Below are 17,932 nucleotides of genomic sequence, written 5' to 3' on the forward strand. Positions count from 1 at the left end.
CAATTTTTGCTATTTACTAGGGATGTGAGTGTTTTTTGTAGTTTGAACCACTACTTATTCTTTAAAGCTGTTTCACGCAAGTCACCCAAGTTTTTGGAAGTGCAATACTGGTATACCATACAGGCTCAATTGTTGAGTTCCATTAAGTTGTTTACCTTCAGTATTTAAGATCATGTTATAGGATGTCGTATGAAAAAGAGATTATTAATTATAGGGGAATATTACTTATTTTACTTCATCAATCTGAGTTATACATGTGAATTGGTGATCAGAAGCATCACCTTTGCTTTAAAAGAAAAAATATGACCCATACAACTTCACTCTTGACTATTTTCTTTCTGCACAGATCTCTCTTAATAGGACAGATGGTGCCCCCTGCAGGAAGAAAGTCTCTTGCAACTGCTGTTTATGATGAATCCTGAGACAATGACGAGGTTGGGTCCAGAGTACGTCCCTTCACTTATCACCATCATGTCAGCACCAAAAGATCGAGTTATGTATTAACCCACAAACCAAACCCATAATAACAGTGTAGTGAGAGCACAGAAAGTAGGCTTTATGTGTAAAGAATCCCAGAGAGAGCGCTCAGATTTCCAGCCGTGGTGAAATGCAGATTGATGCTGTAGTCATAACAAAGCCTGAACAAGTCTGACACGGCATAACAAAAGGGCTGAAACTCATTTGTACTGCAGACATGCCGTCCACACACCGATGGTTGGCTTGAATCTGTCTAATGTATCAGTGGATGTGTTGGAACACAATAAGACCGTGACTACCTGCAGTACTGCTGCCCTGCTGATGCAGAAAACGGACAAATACAAGTCGCTGTCCTAAAGACAACAGTGACCCCACAAGGGAAGGAAACTTTACTCTGCTTTCTGCTGAGAGTGATTTGGCCGAGTGTGTACTTAAAAACTCATCAGTGTATTCACAAGGGTTCGATTTTCAGTGAGTGTTGGGGGATGTTTCATACCAAATTTAGAAAGAAAACATGGTCCAACAGATCAAGTTCTGTTCATGACGCCTCCAAAGAAATTCAGTAATAAAATAACAGTTGTTCGCCTGTGAGGGGTCTATGAGGTTGTTTTCAATGGGCCTGTGAACACTGACAACCTTTGACTCATTTTAGTGATCACAAAATACAAGAAAGTTGTACCATATTTTCAGGATTTACTTTCAGGAATCACTTCATTTGTTTCATTTTTTTCTCTCATACACACTCTTGCAGTTCTTACAGTGAGAAAAAACAAAAACATTTCGGTCATTTTTCTCCTGACTAGATGAAACAAGAATTGTACACGTATTGTACAGTTCAACAATGGGTTTCTATGGCCAGTAAGGATGTTTCTCTTCCACTAGCTTAGTTTCTGAGAAAGTGTTGCTCTGCTCTGGACATCTGGTCAAAGGGAATAATTTTCATGAATTCTTCCAGCTGGGTCAGGAAGAGCACAGGATCAGGACAAAAGAGGATTTTGAAGAAGTGTTTCCAGTAGAATCAAGAAAATAAAAACATACATAAAAATAAGTTAGAATCAGATTTATTTCTTGGAACAATCGTTTGGGAAACAGTATGTTTCAAGCTGTAGGTGTCTATCAGCTCAATGGAAGTAAAAGAATGACTCAGTTGATGCACACATTTAAATAAAACTGCAAACAACACCTATCCAAAGGTCACAGTGAAACAGGAAATGTGAATCTGAATGTGGACACAATTGTAGACGTTATTTGTATTGTGCAATTCATGAGAATATACTTCATGTTATACTCATGAGGCGAGGTGTTGAATCTACTCTCCGGAGTTGGAGTGAAGGATGAGAGGTTGGGTGAGCAGGTGTGTGCCTGCATCAGGCTGAGGAAGGACCAGACATCCAGTGCAGAGGAGATAAGAGCTTTCTGCAAAGGCCAGGTGAGTGTAGGTGATGTGCTCAATGAAACTGCTCAACACACTCAAAATCAGCAAGGCTGTACATGTTGTGTTTTATTCCGCTAGATTTCTCACTTCAAGGATCCCACACTACATGATGTTTGTAGACAGCTACCCTCTGACAGGCTCTGGAAAGGTACGATACTTCTGCTCGAACACCAACTGAACTATCCTGATGGCTGTGACCGTGTTTGAGTGCATCAGCTGGGAAACAGTGTTGAGTTAATGTTTTCTTTACCCAGAGCTGAACTGGGACTCTGTAACTGATTAGCTGCTGAATTGGCATTACTGATTATTGAAATTCTTCTACTTTTACTTCACATCTCACTCCACATTACTTTGTTGTTTTAAGGTTGATATAAAAGTACAGCGAGCTTATATCATCTTTGAGCTTAAAGTTTCATTATTTACCTTAGAAATAGTAATTAAATGTACTTCATGCTTCTGCTCTAACACCAACAACAGCAAACAACTATTTGTTATGTAAAGATATAATGGCATAATGTCTACCTGAGCATAGAATAAAGTTGCTCTCCCACTGTGTATGTTGTTATCCGAGCTTCTCTGTTCTTTAATTAAGGTTCAACGTTCAACGTTATTTTAATTGTCATTGTAAAACAGGGTTGCATAACGAAATTTCAGATTGTAGTCCCAATTTGCTACATCAGAAACAATAAAAAATAAAGCTACTTACATAGCTGGGTGGCCTGTGTGAGCCTTTCCTGGATGTTTGGGCCCCACTGAATCGCTCCAGGGCGCCGCTCTGCACTGCACCCATACACCGGTTAACCCTCAGGTAAACACTGTAAGCTCTGTAAGCTCTGTCAGCACCTTTGTTGTAGTTTGTACTGTTAGCTCTGTTATTGATGTCACATATGAGCCGCCAGCTCAGGTGCTGCCATTTTAAGAGCCAATTCAAATATTTCCAATCTCGTGTTATGCACCTTTAATTTAGTCTGAGTGGAAAACTGTTAGTTATGGTAATAAGGGATCTTTTCCCTGTTAATATACAAGAAAAAGTAACCCATGGCCTGTAGGTGGCACTACAGGCTCCATCATGTGAAGCTGTAATAATTCAGACGAACATTTTGTTCAGTATATTTGCTTTTTTTATTTTTATTAAAACCATAAAAGCAGGTCGACTTCAGTCAAACTCCGGGTGGTAAAACGGAAATGACCTCATAAAACAGAATTACAACTTATTCAAGCAGGATCTCAAAGTAGTTTTCAATAAATTAGACCTCTGATTAATTAATACATTTATCAATATGCTTCTATAAAATAAGTGTATTAAAAGCCTTTTCCCCTCCCGATGGCTCACGTTGGTTAGCAGCTTCTTGTCTCTTGCTTTTAGAGTGCAGACATTATACATATTTTGTTCGTAACATAATGTGGCAGAATGAATGGTGGCTCACCTTATAGGAATTATCTTATCTTAACTTGTCAATAGCCTGTTGGTGAATTATTTACATTGGTTATTTTCTTTATAATTATGCCTTCTTAGAATATGGTGAAATGGGTTTGAAGTGGCCAATTGGCTCTCAGCCAACAGAGAGAGGTGAGCGGAAGTTAAAGATTACACAATGATATAATCCAACCCTTGTAAAGGTAGGCAGGGAAGAACCAGCTCATTTGTTGTCAAGACCTAGTACCCTCTAACTACACAGTATTTACATCCAGTTAAAACAGATCGGGTGCTTATAGACCAATGTCTGCACTGCTGAGCTCCTGTGCTTACAAACTCAGACATGTGGAAGGACTCCAACATAAGGCGTGGAAGATATGCAGCACAAGTTTGCTCCCGTGGTGTCGGTAAGTTTATACTCATGTTCAGTGGCAACATGTGTCACGCAAAAAATGTATTGAAGTTAGTGTTCCCTTAATGGTTCATTGCAAATAACTATGAAATCATCTGAACATTGAAAGGTCACAAGGACCCAGCAGGCTAAAACTTTTCTGATTTAAAATAAAATAATAATAATAATAATAATAAGGAAACCACGATCTCACGTAATCAAAGAAGGAGTTGCTGATATTCCACCGACAATGTAAAGAATAAAAAACATTTTGCCCACGTGCATTCAAGGACTGACCACGACTATTCTGTCAGTAAATAATATGACGTCTTCTGTTGGGAAACAATAGCTCCTCCATATAGCTTTTGCTTGCAGCAGTCCACTGATTTAGATGTGTTTCTTGGCCAAGTCAAGAGCGACTGCGTCTGATTGTATTGGTCCGATTGTCCTTTTACTCAACCATGGCGTCACCCTACCCCTCGACTCTTTCTTGCTCCAAAGTAAACAGGTTGTTCAGTTTCTGGTCCCCTCCTCCAATCGATCGCGTCATGGTTCGCTTCAGCCGCTGTGTTTCTCGCAAAGATGATCAAATAAGCAGTCAAATATACCAATCCTACAAATCTGATTGCCCTCCGTGGAAGCCAAGTAACGCATGCCCTGCTCCATTCAAACTAAAACTATAGCCCCATTAATGTTCCCTGTGTAGCGAATCACTTTTAATCAATGACTTCATAACTTCTTACAAGCTGGATTTTGTTTTTAACAGAGACTTGGCTGGACGCTAGTACTGGGAATGTGATACTTGAATCCACCCCCACCAAACCTCCGACTTAAGTTTCAAGCAGGACGGAAGAAAACATGTTTGTGTCTTTTTTAGGGAAACATTATCCTTTGGGAAACGTTATCCTTTGGAGAGGTCTCATTCTTTGAATATGTCGTTTAAAATAAAATTCTCTCTCTCTCTCTCTCTCTCGCTCTCTCTCTCTCTCTGTCTCTCTCTCGCTCTCGCTCTCTCTCTCTCTCTCTCTCTCTCTCTCTCTCTCTCTCTCTCTCTCTCTCTCTCTCTCTCTCTAACCCTGTCTCTCATAACTAAGAGTCAAGCCAGACATTTTGATGAAAACTAGGAAATACAACTAGATTTCACCAATTGTGAAATACTTACACTGGCTGCAGTCTGTCAGAGAATTGACTTCAAACATCTTGCTTTTACATTTATAAATGTGGGAGTATTTGCTGTGTTTATTTTTTATTTTTATTTTATTTTTTATTTTTACTTGATTTCAATTGTACTAGTTTACTTTAAATTGTGTATCTCGTGTATCACTTGCTGGAACTTTTGCACTTTTTATCTGCAGTACATTTTGGTGTTTAAATCCTAGACCATGTACTGTATTTGACCCCGGTGCTTTTCCCCTAAATCGTTGTTTGCCAGATCCCTCCATGTGGACAGTCCTCCGCACACATCCTCTCTGACCAGCAGCTATGTGCACGGTACCTCCTCCTTCTCTCTGCTCCCCCTGACTGTAGGCCAGAGCCTGGAGTCCACAGTCCAGCGCTGGCCGGACCGCGAAGCTATGGTCTTCCTGCAGGACAGCGTTCGGAAAACCTTTGCACAGTTTCAGCAAGATGTGCGTCTCCTACTTTGGGCCTCCATGCATGTACCAACACTTCAATGCTATGCAAATTGGTTTCCTGTTTCAATAACGAGACAATTTGTTGGAGCTAATGAGTCAGATCAACACGTCAAATCATTGCCAAATAGCTCGTACCGTTTCTTTCTGTGTTAACTTTTTAGGTTAATAGAATTGTTGTTTGACCTTTTGAAAACTATACTGAAATCACATGTGTTGTCCCTGAGACACACAATGTGCCTCCTTAAAACTAAGTCTGCTTTGTCAATGAATCTAAGTGAAGCAGCACCCATAACATTTAGTTTTACTGTATGAATTGGTTCTCTTCTTTGAGTCATCACGAAGCTTCTCTAAATCACAGGAAACTTTTTCCATCAAGCACTATCGCATCCACAGAGCTAGAATAATTGTGTAAATGTCCAGAAGTGATCCTACTTTGTATTTTTGGGACATTCATTGCTGCAGGTTGACAAGGCGGCTGCAGGTCTGCTTGCTTTGGGCCTGAAGCGAGGCGACAGACTGGGAGTTTGGGGACCCAACACGTACGAGTGGATCCTCTTCCAGTTTGCATCAGCAAAAGCTGGAATTATACTGGTCAGTTTGTGAGTAGTTTATAATGTTAAAATCACATTTACTGTGTAGCTTTGTGGTTAGACAGACGGCTGCTCTGTGTTACCAAACACCCTGCTGTCAAGAATACAGTATAATATGTGTATGATATGGTATGTACTGTAAAGCCCTTTGGAAAATGTGTGTTGTGGGTCTGTATACGTTCACTTGAATTTAAACTGTTTTCATACGTGCAGGTGTCATTGAACCCGGCCTATCAGGTGAAAGAAGTGGAGTTTACTCTAAAGCAGGTACGGCGAGTTGTGTTACAGGGCATTAGCCTACTTACATAACCACCAGTGGTGCTATCAGAACCGGGGGCACAAAGTGCATAAAGGAATAAAAGAGAAACTGAGGTATCCCTGCCGTACTCGCACAAAGGTTTTTAGTAACTTTCCCGATTTAGATTAATAATATAAAATGATCAACGAATGAAATATGACGTGTTATTCTGGATGAAGATAAGTATTTATTGATCTGTTGGTGAAATTTACAAGCTACCCAGAAATATATATTGTAAAAAGCCCCACCTTTACCAGCTGCAACATTGAAGTAATATGCATTCAATAGTTATATTGAACTAATATGATATACATTATTTTAAGACAGGCTATACAGCATGTGAACCTTTAAGTGTAATAGGTGCAAATATTTTAGAACTTTTACTTTAGTTCGAGTTGAAATGCAGAGTAACAAAGTATTTCTACACTGTACGTTGTACTGACAATTTACCTTTTTCATAGAAATAGTAATCCTTACACATGACCATGTCAGTCAATTTAACAGAACTGATTTGTCATAATAGGTCCAGTGTAAAGCTGTGGTCTGCCCTGCCCGCTTTAAAACCCAACATTTTTGTGAGATGCTGCGGGAGCTCTGCCCGGAGATCGGCACGACGCCAGAAGGCATGATCAAAAGCTCCAGGTTCGACAAAAGCCAATCTCAGATGCATGTTTTTTCCTCTATTGTCATTATGGGAGTAAGAGGCTGCAAATACTTCACAATCTATAATAATAGTTCTGTGGATGTGATATTAATATCCCGTCTTGGGTCTGCCAGGTTGCCAGACTTGCGTATGGTGATTGTGATGGATAGCAGACAGCCAGGGATGCTCCACGTTGATGATGTCATGCAAGCAGGGGAGAGTCGGCACCACAATCAGCTGATGGATCTGCAGAGAAAGCTGTCCTCCGATGAGCTCGTCAACATCCAGTTCACATCAGTAACCTTCAACATTGCATCTTTCACACAGGCACATTTATTATACAACTTTGACTGACATTATGACATAACTATGATTCAGATCAATTCATGTTTATTTGTTTCAGGGGACTACAGGGCGTCCGAAGGGAGCCTGTCTTTCCCACCACAATATTGTCAACAATGCCTACTTTATGGGCCTCCGAATGGGTTATGGATCTAGAGTAAGTCCATATTTTTCTCTCTCGATTTGCAAGAGAAAAACACAGTGAATTTTAAGTAATCTTATTTTCCGTATTCTTCTCAGCCTCAGGTGCGAGTGTGTGTGCCCGTACCCTTGTACCACTGCTTTGGCTCTGTGGTGGCAGGGATGAATATGGCTGTACATGGTATCACACTGGTCTTTCCTTCCGCCGGCTACAACAGCCGAGCCAACCTCGAGGCCATTCAGAGCGAAAAGTACGGCGCGCAGCTCATCACCCAAATGACTTTCAAATATGCAACATGATGCACTCAAATTGATTCTTGTGTTTTCCACTCAAGGTGTAATTTTGTTTATGGCACACCCACTATGTTCACCGACATGCTCATCCAACAGGATTTACACAAGTGTGATTTGTCATCAATTGAAGCTGGTAATAGAAGACTTTGATGAGTACAAACATGATGAATATGTTGTATTGAACTTGGTGTGATGTTCAGCAAGCATTTGAGGCCTCTTTGCTTATGTGCTGCTGTGTTTAAGGCATCATGGCAGGTTCTCCGTGCCCACCGGAGATTGTGAGAAAACTGAAAACAGACATGAACATGAAAGAGATAACGGTGAGCAGTGACATGTCCTAAACCTTTTCAAATAACGCTGTTCAAAACTCATTGGAGTATAGCTTCACCAGCATAACAGAACATGTGTACATCATGTTTTAATAGATAGCTTATGGGACCACTGAGAACAGCCCCCTTACATTTCTGGGATTCCCACAAGACAGCGAGGAGCTGAAGACAAATACTGTTGGATGTATCATGAGCCACACTGAGGTATGCCTTATTTTTTTTTGCAAAAACCTGTATCTACATATCGCTGTAACACCGCTGTGACTTATGCCTGTGTGTCTTTACTATAGGCTAAAGTGGTGGACCCTGATACTGGGGAGATTGTCCCTCTGGGGGCCTCAGGAGAGCTGATGATCAGAGGCAGCTGTGTGATGCACGGATACTGGAACGACCCCGAGAAAACCAGAGAGGCTATCTCTCAAGACCGCTGGTACAGGACTGGGTAAGATACTACATGTCTACTGCATGTTTCTCTGAAAGAGAAAATCCAGAGACCTGTTACCGGAGCAGGGTTGATGCTACACATGTTACATGTTGTGTGATTTTTCATCTACAAAGTGACACGGCCAGTCTAACCAGTTTGGGATACTGCCGCATTGAAGGACGCATAAAAGACTTGATCATCCGAGGAGGGGAGAACATCTACCCCGCTGAGATAGAGCAATTTCTCTTTACACATCCCAAAGTACAGGAGGTGCAGGTAAGACTCAGCACCACTGGAGGGCAGCAGAAGTCAGATTCATTGACTCCAACCAGGCGACAGCAAAGACGCACCTTGAAGACACACTGTCTGAGGTGTTAAATCTACATTCCGGTTGTTCTATTTCTCTCTCCGTTTTTTTAGGTTGTTGGAGTGAAGGATGAGAGGTTGGGTGAGCAGGTGTGTGCCTGCATCAGGCTGAGGAAGGACCAGACATCCAGTGCAGAGGAGATAAGAGCTTTCTGCAAAGGCCAGGTGAGTGTAGGTGATGTGCTCAATGAAACTCAACACACTCAAAATCAGCAAGGCTGTACATGTTGTGTTTTATTCCCCTAGATTTCTCACTTCAAGATCCCACACTATGTGATGTTTGTAGACAGCTACCCTCTGACAGTCTCTGGAAAGGTACGATACTTCTGCTCTTACACCAACTAAACTATCCTGATGGCTGCGATGATTTGCTGTTGATCAGTATAATGAGATTAAAGCGGATACTGTCTGTTTTTCCAGATCAAGAAGAACATATTAAAGGAGGAAATGGAGAAGAAATTAGGCCTTTAATTTTGTGGACCCTGATCGACCGTGTTTGAGTGCATCAGCTGGGAAACTCAGAAACGAGCAGTTAATGTTTTCTTTACCGAGAGCTGGACTGGGACTCTGCCACTGATTAGCTGCTGAATTGTCATTACTTGAAATTCTTCTACTTCACATCTCACTCCTCATTACTTTGTTGTTTTAATGTTGATGTAAAAGTACAGCGAGCTTATATAATCTTTGAGCTTAAAGTTTCATTATTTACCTTGGAAATAGTTGTTAAAATAAAAGCACATGGTACATGCGCACATGGGGTCAGAGGGCAAATACTCAGAAGGGCTTCTGTTTTTCATACACTACTCCAGATAGAAGTGTAATCACCCTGAACGATGTCTAAATATCCACATCCTATCATTTCAAGAAGTTAATAACAAAGCCAAAGATGCCAATTTAATATATGTTGAATGCTTTCAATATTCAACAACATTACACATAACGCAGCTGATGTCGAGGAAAAATATCCTACCTCAGCTCTTTAGCACAGAGAAGATGTTGTCATGTTGTACAACTTTCCTCTTCTGAGCAGATATCATTCATTGAGGCCATACATCTCCAAGTGTGTGACAAAGACAATGTCTTAACAACACACTTTTATAGAATGTATAGTTATATTTATAGTTAAAACTGACACTGGAAAGTGTGGTACATACTAATGTAAACTAGATCCTGTTCCACATACTTCGGTACGGTAGCTGGTAGTGCATCTAAAAGTTGGGATTGCAGTCTGCCAAACAACGCTAGGAATAAGAGGAAAGCAACAGTGAAACATTTAGAAAATAAGGTTTATGAATAAATGACAAAAATACCCAAGATTTAAACAAACCTGGAGATTCTTCCATAGTTCCTGCGCAGTACTTTTGACCCTTTCATGGAGCAAACTCCATCCACTGATGAAAGCTTGTGCTGCATCACTTAAATTACAAAACGACACAATATATATATATTTGTCATCTCAATCTTTATTTGCGTAAACAATTTGGACAAACAATTTGATATAATACAATGGCTTTAACCATTCATTATCTGAACATGCCATACAGAATCTGAAATAAATAGAACCTTAATGCCAAATGTCAGTATGTACAAATATGGTCGGCAAAATGACCATCCTCACGAGCTATATACACTGACTGTAGAACACGCTGTAGCAACAGGCTCATAGAGAGCCCCAACATGACATCTCATATTACTAAACAAAAACAATACCGAAGGCTTCAAATTCTGCTTTGAGATGGTGACACAAAGATCTAGGAAATTGAGAAATATGTGGGCAAAATGGATTCAGACCAAATTATGAATAAAAAAAAAAAAAGAAAAATCAAAGAATCAAGTCACAATAACAAATAATCAGCAGATGTGCTGCATGACACAAATGGACCATAAATTCATAAACCAGCCAAAGTTAACATACAGTCTCAAAAAGAATCCTTCAGTCAGTTCTGTTTTCTATCCTTTTGTGAGAGTTTTATAAAGCCAAATGCAGCTACCTATATAACAAATCCATCGTGGATAGTTGCCATTATATCAGAATGAGGTAAATGAGCCTGTCACAATAGTAAAAAAAAAAAGAAATCTATATATTAAACATGAAAAAAAAAAAGGCAAAACTGTTCCCTCGAAATGTCGATGATGTCCACAGAGGAAAACACATGACTGCAGCTGACAGAGGAGCCGTTTGTTTAAGGTTTAACCCAGAGGACAGGACCAGCTGATATTTTCAACCTCGAACATGGAGACTACTTCCAAATACAGCAAGTAGCCAGTAACAAGAGGAACGACTGCGTCATGGCTACATGGCTTTGAACGATCAACATTCACTTCCGTCATGAATATGGGGAGCCACTACACCTCTCCAACCCCACACTACATATGCACACATGCAAGAAAATAGCAAATAGGAAACATTGAATTTTAAAGCATACTGTGAGATAAATTAATTAATATGAACACATCCCTTTTTTTTTTTTTTAAATATAATACATTCTAAAATTGAAAATAGTTAAACTGTGCAATTTTAGTGAAAATACAGGAGGAACGGAAGGTAAGGATGAAGCTGTGGTCTGTTGAGGACCTTTTGTCGGGGATAGTAGCTTTCAGTCGAACGACGGAACCAAGAATATAACGGGCGCCACTTCGGAGTTGACATCTAAAGAGCGACGCATTTGCAATGGCATTCATACAAGCACAGTACAGTACGGCTATAGGCACATGCAAGTATGTGGTAGGAACATATGCGCGCACACACACACGACTGTGCACCGACTCACAGATGCATTTAGCGCTGCAAAGTGGACGCAGCTCCGTTGCATCGTCAAGCCTCTCTTTCCACACATCACATTCAAAAATGCACAATCCCAAACAGGCGGGGGGCGCACGCACACACACACACACACACACACACACACACACACACCGAGCACACAATGTGATGGTCTTTCAAGTGTCCTCTCGGTTCCCACATTGAGTTGGGTGAATAGGAGCTTCAGTTAGAGGTTTACGTGGTTTGGGACGCCTCACATTCTCAGAGGCAGCATGCCTGGTGGAGACAGGGCTCGGGACGTCGCAATGGCGGTCAGGGAGCTGGGGTCCAATCCATTTACAGTCCTGCAGGCGCCACATGGACATTTTCAATATTAGGAAACACAGACACACATACAGGGCAGAACAAATATGCCACAGAAGCAGGTATAATACACTGCATTGCTAGGAGCAGAACAAAACGTGCTAAAAAAAGACTCACGTTTTGTCAAAGTAAGTGGCGTGTAGAGAATGAGTGAACTTTGTGGCATTGCTGTTGATGAGTTTGTCGTTGTCTATAGAGTAATTTTTTCTTGCTGCTTGGTCTTTGGCAAAGTTCCTGCAGGCGGCGATTTTGGACTCCAAGGCCTAGTCACAAAAACAGGAAGTTGGATCCGTATTTAGCCTCGGCATCGCTTGCGGCGGAGGACACACTTGTTCCTCTGCAACCTATTCAGATAATTAATGTAATGATGTCTTGAATTAAAAAGGAACGATGCCTACCCCAACTTTCCTCAGGAGATCGCCAACAATATTAAGAGCTGAGATTCGAGCAGAAGGCGTGAGGGATGAGTTGCCACATCCATTGGTCAATGCTGCATAAGGACACAAGCTGGTATCAGAATACATATCCTCGAATTTCCAATTCCACATGTGCAAATAAGAGTGAGTTTAATGAATCCTGACCTTTTGGGCTGATGAAGGAGTGCTCTATGCTCTTTCCTACGGGTGTTGCTGGGAGGGATAAAGAGGCCTGTACTGCAGAATCCATCCTGTCGACGTCTAACGTGGGCGAGCTAGGTGCTGACATCCTGTCTGTAGTCCGCTCACGTACTGCCAGCTCCTGTCTCAGGTCTGCAGAAGAAAGATTTCAAACCTATGAAATACTTCTCCACCAACCCTTTCACAGAGGACATATCCTGAAAAAGGGCAGATCCTTGTCTTTACCTCGCGCTTCATCTTTCAGCCGCTGCACGGATTCTAAAAGAGACTCCTTCTCGTCCAGCTCACTTTCCAGGAAGGCGTTTCTCTCGATGGCCTGGTTTAAACGGCCCTCAAAGTCCTCAAGAGACACTATCGTTGCCCTGCACATGAGGAGAGGTTGAAGGGCACAATTGTTAAAATCCGACTGAACACGACAGTAGGTCCAATCGCTTTTAAATCTAAATACAGCTAGAATTCTCATCTCCTCAGCGCTACCGAAAACAACTCCTATAATGACCAAAATGCACTGGGGCAGTCTGACCTTTTGGCTCTCTCCAGGTCATCGTTGGCCTGCTCAAGCTCTCGGACGTATTTCTGCAGCTGCTCCTTGATGCTGCGTGTCTGGCCCAAGTCATCCTCCAGCATAGAAACCTGTTTATAACTCTGGGCGTACTGATGCTCCAGCTTCTCCTGATAGAGATCGAGCGAAGAAGAGAAAAAAAGAGCCTGAGAGTGAGTGTGTGTGTGTGTGTCGAGAAACAAGGACATCAAACAGACCTATCGCTCCAGGATAACAAAAAAAGAAAATCACTTTAACTTTGCAGCTTGAAAGTACCATTTATATCCTAAACAACAGCATCACAAGACAGTGAGTACGCACACATTATCTTTACTGTCAAAGAGCCTCTTTGTTTGCACTCCAGTCAGCATGTCTGTATCGTGCTCCCAGAGCATGATTCACCATCTCTCTGGTTCATTCACACAGTTTTGTTTTCAGCATTAGCTGCTGCCATCAAGCTCACACGTTAGGCCACGTGTGAGCTTGATACCACAATACTTTTCTGCTCCGTGTACAGTGGCTACAGAGATTTCCTGAATGTACAGTAGTAGTCGTTTGATGGGCATGTTCACCAGACGAGAGCTCACTGAATAAATCGGACCAGCGTTCAGGCCTACAAGGGATTAAGAGCCAGACTTGTCCTTGCAGTTTTCTATTTTCTTCCAATCTAATTAAGGAGTGCTGGAGGATTACCCAAGAACATGCCTTATTAACACCGAACATGAAAATAACACGCCTGACTTTGTCCTCAGGATCCAACAGAAACCTCCTAAGTAGCCACACATTACGTTATCTGCGTCCTGACCCACTCTTAAAGCCAAATACACAAATAAACTACAAAGGTAAGTCACCAGGCCCAGTCACCTTGAGGTTGGCCACCTCGTTCTTCAGCCTCTCGTTTTCAGTCTGGAGATCTCGAAGGCGGTGTTCAGCCTGACTAAGCTGTGCCTCCAACTCAGCTTCCAGCTCCCGGCTCCCTTCCTGGAACTCCTGCAGCTCCTCCTGGGCATCATAGCAGCTGGATGGCGCACACACACACACACACACACACACACACACACAGATACAGAGAGGGGAAACACATAAACAATCATTGTCAACTACCAGCTACCCTGTCCACTGTCCACCATTCAGTTCTGTATAGCTGACTGGCTAAATCACTGCACGCAGGAGCTCTAGAAAGCTGACTGGCTTTTGTGTCGTAAGATGAGCCGGGCTCAGGCATGTTCTAGTAGCTTTACCTCCAACGGGCAGAAATAAAAAGCCCAGTCAGATATTTGTAGATTTTTTAACCTTCGCCGCACAGGAATCCGTGCACGGCTCAGCATTGTCGAGTTAGGCATTCTAAATATACGGCTCTGAAAGAGACAGCTGTACTGTGGCAGTAGGTGGTTCAGAAGCAGCCTGCTGTCATGAGAGGGCACAGAAACAGGAAGTGGACCTGTGCTAAGAACCAGGATGTGTGTGTGTGTGTGTGTGTGTGTGTGTGTGTGTGTGTGTGTGTGTGTGTGTATGCTGGTAAGGACTGATCCCATGTAGTAGTATCTATAAACACACACAATAACGCAGGCTACTTCTGAACGTGTAGATTCATTCAAATAAACATGAAACATAGAAGAAGAAGGGAAAATATCTGTGAGTTTATGTACGTGGACCGTAGTTCTCTTCACCCTATCAAGGGTGTGCAAACACATGAGGACACCGCGGTTAACACTGTGCTGCGATAATGGCCTCACATCGGCTCCACAGAGCACTGGAATCCGTGAATCAGTTGTTGTGCCGAGGTCGTTCCACACATACCGAACGCCTCAGTTGCTGCTTCATCAGCACGCTGGGCCCTATAACTTTATTACACAACAGCTCCTGCTTGGATGCAGGAAACACACGTACAGCTCACACTATTACATCTTTTAGGGATAATCATAAACTGTATGATGTCTGAGGAGCGTGGAAAAAAGTTAAAATATATCATTTAACTTTTCAATAGGTAACTAATAAAGACTACACGCCGCCACTGTGAGCGGTTTCCTGGGAACACATATGCACAAAAACATGTGTGAGACAAGCCACCGCGTACTTGGAGTTTTTTTCCACTGGTTGAAGTTTTTCCCTCTTGTGTACCCACGTCAGGAATTTCTTAGAAACCACCAGGGCTTTAACCCCCTCTGTGCAGGTTTACACTTCCTTTGAGGGTACGAATGGGGCCCGGCTCCACAAATAGGAAAGACAGACGGACCGGGTCCAACACAGATTACACAACACTCACAAGCACCACTGCTGCGGACATACGACTGCGATGTCCGTTTAAGAAGCCACAGATGTAGTAACTTCCTACTAAAGCAAGCCACAGATGTTTGTGGACACGGATTTTAAAAAAAAAGTCTGTTTGGTGCTGGTTTGCCTTATATGGCTAAACATGGATTTCTGTGTAACTTTAAACAGAGACGAGTCCACAAAGACTGAATATTCAGCATTTTCTCATCTGCCTTTTATGTAAAAGTCAGCGATTAAGTAAAGCACACGACTTACCTTTTCTTATATTTGAGCGCTTGGGACTTCCAGTAATCAACTTCCTCATCCTTTGACGTAAATTTGGGAATCATCTCTTTTTCCATGTCAGGGCACCCTGAGGATTAAAGAGACGTACGTGTTACTCTCACAGCAGTTTCATTTGACCATAAAAGTACACGTGAAATCAGCACAAGGCCAGCGCTCGTGAGGTTAAAAGAAAAATAAAACTACAGGTGACTACAACACTTTCACTGCATGTCTCCTTTGGCATGTAGAATCATGCGCTCTTATCTCAGGGCTGAACAACCAAATCAGGATTCAAACATTTCCCTCATTCCTCAAGAAGATAACAGATCTCTCTTTACTCAAAAGTGAGAAACAAAAGGCAGATCGGCCACGTCACCCTGTGGTATCTGGGTCCTTACATCCTCAGTTACTCATGAATCACCGACCATATCCTCGGATTATTTAGAAGTTATGATAAACTGACCGAGTGGCCGCCGTGACACGCTCAGTAGAAGTGTGCCCCCTTTACTAAACCTCGTTAAATGAACGAGTGAATTAAGCGGTCTGTTGTAGAACCGGCTCTAACGTTTTTCTATCTTCCATCCTGTTTGCAGAAACAACACTTCAGTAAAACGGTTGTTCCTCTTTTCTGGTGAGCTAATGAACCAACGAGGCCGGGTTCAGGAAATGATTTAACACATCTGGAACGACCCGTGTGTGTGTGTGTGTGTGTGTGTGTGTGTGTGTGTGTGTGTGTGTGTGTGGGTTGAACACAGCTCCCACTGCTGTGGCTTCAGGAGCATTCATAATCCGAACAAGAGATCTTCAGGATTTCCTGCAGATGTGTCAGACAACCAGAGAGGATAGCGGCACAGGAAACTGGACTGAGGGTCAAGCACACTACTCTCAACAGTTCATGGGAGTTTTTTTATTTTGCCCGTCTCGGGCTTAGACGGTCTAGACTCAGAAGCATGAGACACAGAGGCAGGACCCTCTGTCCTTCCCTTTTAAACATTCCTCCGAGATGGCGTCATCAACAACCTACCCGCTACAGGCGCCTCACGGGTCGGCACACTGGAGACCAGGAGCTACCAAAGCTATTTCACATATTTAGGAGATGCGAGTATAGTGGTGCAGTACTGGTGACATAATAACACCACAGAGGCTCAGTTACATCACGCAACAGGTCAAGAGCCGAGACTCGGATCCCGTTATCTCTCATTTCAGCATCCTTTTGGTGTCAGTTTGACCCCCTGGATTTATGTGTTTGTTGTTAACAACACCAGGGTCAGGCAGCAGGAGGCAGGAGGCGGTGACATCTGGAAGCTACTGTACCGACAGTGGGAGGAAGTGGAGAGAAAGTTTCCTTTCCCACATTCTTGTCTCTACATCTTCTTTTGTTGCCGATGACGAGGTGCTTACTAAAGAGTCGCCCGACACTCGTGTAGTCACATTTTTTTTGATAACGGGGCCTGTGAGAGGGGTGAGTCAACTGCCTCTTTGTAGTCTTGTTGGTTTTGCTCTAATGTGAACAACAACCAGACCTACAGCTCTACAGGGTGTGGTGGTAGGGCTCCTCTGACAGGGGCCCATGTGTTGGTCCCTTGTGATACATTTTAAAAGAACATGTAACAAATGTTACAGGTTCAAAACAGTCATACTGTTGATCATCACGTGATCAACAGAAGGAGGCTTTACAACAAAAATGACGTTTGACACGTATCACACAGCATTTCCAGGAAAAAAAGTAGTCCCCAGTTTAGATGTCTCCGACTGGCGGAAGCTTGTAATTTAGGTCTGTTAGCTAATAAACAGCACCATCAATGTGCGTTAAACAGGCGATGACCGACAGTGTGCTGTGATTCATGCTGTTAAAAAGAAAAACACAAGACTCCACATGACAAAAAAAAGTGAAATTGAATATCATATGAAGCAATAATCAAAGCGATTATTGGGCATTTAAATCGAGCTCGAGCTCTTCTCTCGGCAACGTTGATGACACAGAAGCAGCAGCTGAACACGACAGCTAGACTCACAAACAGTTCAGACATTTACAACGGAGTGTTTTTTAAAGTTAAACTCAGTACCTGCTCATGTCAAATCGGCGTCCAGCTATCTTCTGTTTCAGGGGGAGAGGGGGGGGGGGGTCGCCTACCAGCCGGTGTCACATCCAACACACGCGCACACGCCTCTCTCTCTCCTGCCTCGAATGATGTTTAGGAAATTGCCAACGCGTCTCCCGGAACCGCCGTGTGACGCCGACAGACGTACGTTCTGACGTAATCCACGTTGACGTCAGATCTGGGCAGGGCTGCTATAGAAATACATCTACTAGAATCAGCCGCACCT

General features: G+C 42.6%; 2 protein-coding genes across 2 annotated transcripts; one reads left to right on the forward strand and one right to left on the reverse strand.

Moving 5' to 3' along the window:
* The first annotated feature begins 3,564 nt into the window (after nt 1-3,564).
* LOC306709003 (medium-chain acyl-CoA ligase ACSF2, mitochondrial-like) lies at nt 3,565-9,922 on the forward strand. The gene is made up of 16 exons (XM_079177008.1): nt 3,565-3,736; nt 5,153-5,348; nt 5,817-5,945; nt 6,158-6,211; nt 6,766-6,884; nt 7,020-7,182; nt 7,289-7,384; nt 7,468-7,619; nt 7,704-7,795; nt 7,906-7,982; nt 8,088-8,195; nt 8,282-8,433; nt 8,550-8,691; nt 8,836-8,946; nt 9,028-9,096; nt 9,202-9,922. The coding sequence occupies exons 1-16, from the start codon at nt 3,633-3,635 to the stop codon at nt 9,250-9,252; spliced, it is 1,815 nt and encodes a 604-aa protein (XP_079033134.1). The 5' UTR covers nt 3,565-3,632; the 3' UTR covers nt 9,253-9,922.
* Nucleotides 9,923-10,229: 307 nt separating this feature from the next.
* Nucleotides 10,230-17,729, reverse strand: ndel1b (nudE neurodevelopment protein 1-like 1b). Its single transcript, XM_079178191.1, has 9 exons — nt 17,671-17,729; nt 15,596-15,692; nt 13,931-14,084; nt 13,049-13,197; nt 12,751-12,887; nt 12,490-12,657; nt 12,307-12,398; nt 12,026-12,171; nt 10,230-11,889 (listed from the first exon to the last, which is right to left on the reverse strand). The coding sequence occupies exons 2-9, from the start codon at nt 15,679-15,681 to the stop codon at nt 11,799-11,801; spliced, it is 1,023 nt and encodes a 340-aa protein (XP_079034317.1). The 5' UTR covers nt 15,682-15,692; nt 17,671-17,729; the 3' UTR covers nt 10,230-11,798.
* Between the last annotated feature and the right edge of the window lie 203 nt (nt 17,730-17,932).

The sequence above is a fragment of the Pholis gunnellus genome (assembly GCF_910591455.1).
Source record: "Pholis gunnellus genome assembly, chromosome: 17".
Lineage (NCBI taxonomy): Eukaryota > Metazoa > Chordata > Actinopteri > Perciformes > Pholidae > Pholis > Pholis gunnellus.

Coding starts and splice junctions, on each gene's coding strand:
- LOC306709003 (XM_079177008.1), top strand. CDS start 3,633: ATGTCTGCACTGCTGAGCTCCTGTGCTTACAAACTCAGACATGTGGAA. Junction 7,183..7,288: donor TCAACATCCAGTTCACATCA/GTAACCTTCAAC, acceptor TATTTGTTTCAG/GGGACTACAGGGCGTCCGAA. Junction 7,983..8,087: donor TGAACATGAAAGAGATAACG/GTGAGCAGTGAC, acceptor ATGTTTTAATAG/ATAGCTTATGGGACCACTGA.
- ndel1b (XM_079178191.1), bottom strand. CDS start 15,681: ATGGAAAAAGAGATGATTCCCAAATTTACGTCAAAGGATGAGGAAGTT. Junction 14,085..15,595: donor GCGCTCAAATATAAGAAAAG/GTAAGTCGTGTG, acceptor TGCGCCATCCAG/CTGCTATGATGCCCAGGAGG. Junction 12,172..12,306: donor ATCTCCTGAGGAAAGTTGGG/GTAGGCATCGTT, acceptor TTTTGTGACTAG/GCCTTGGAGTCCAAAATCGC.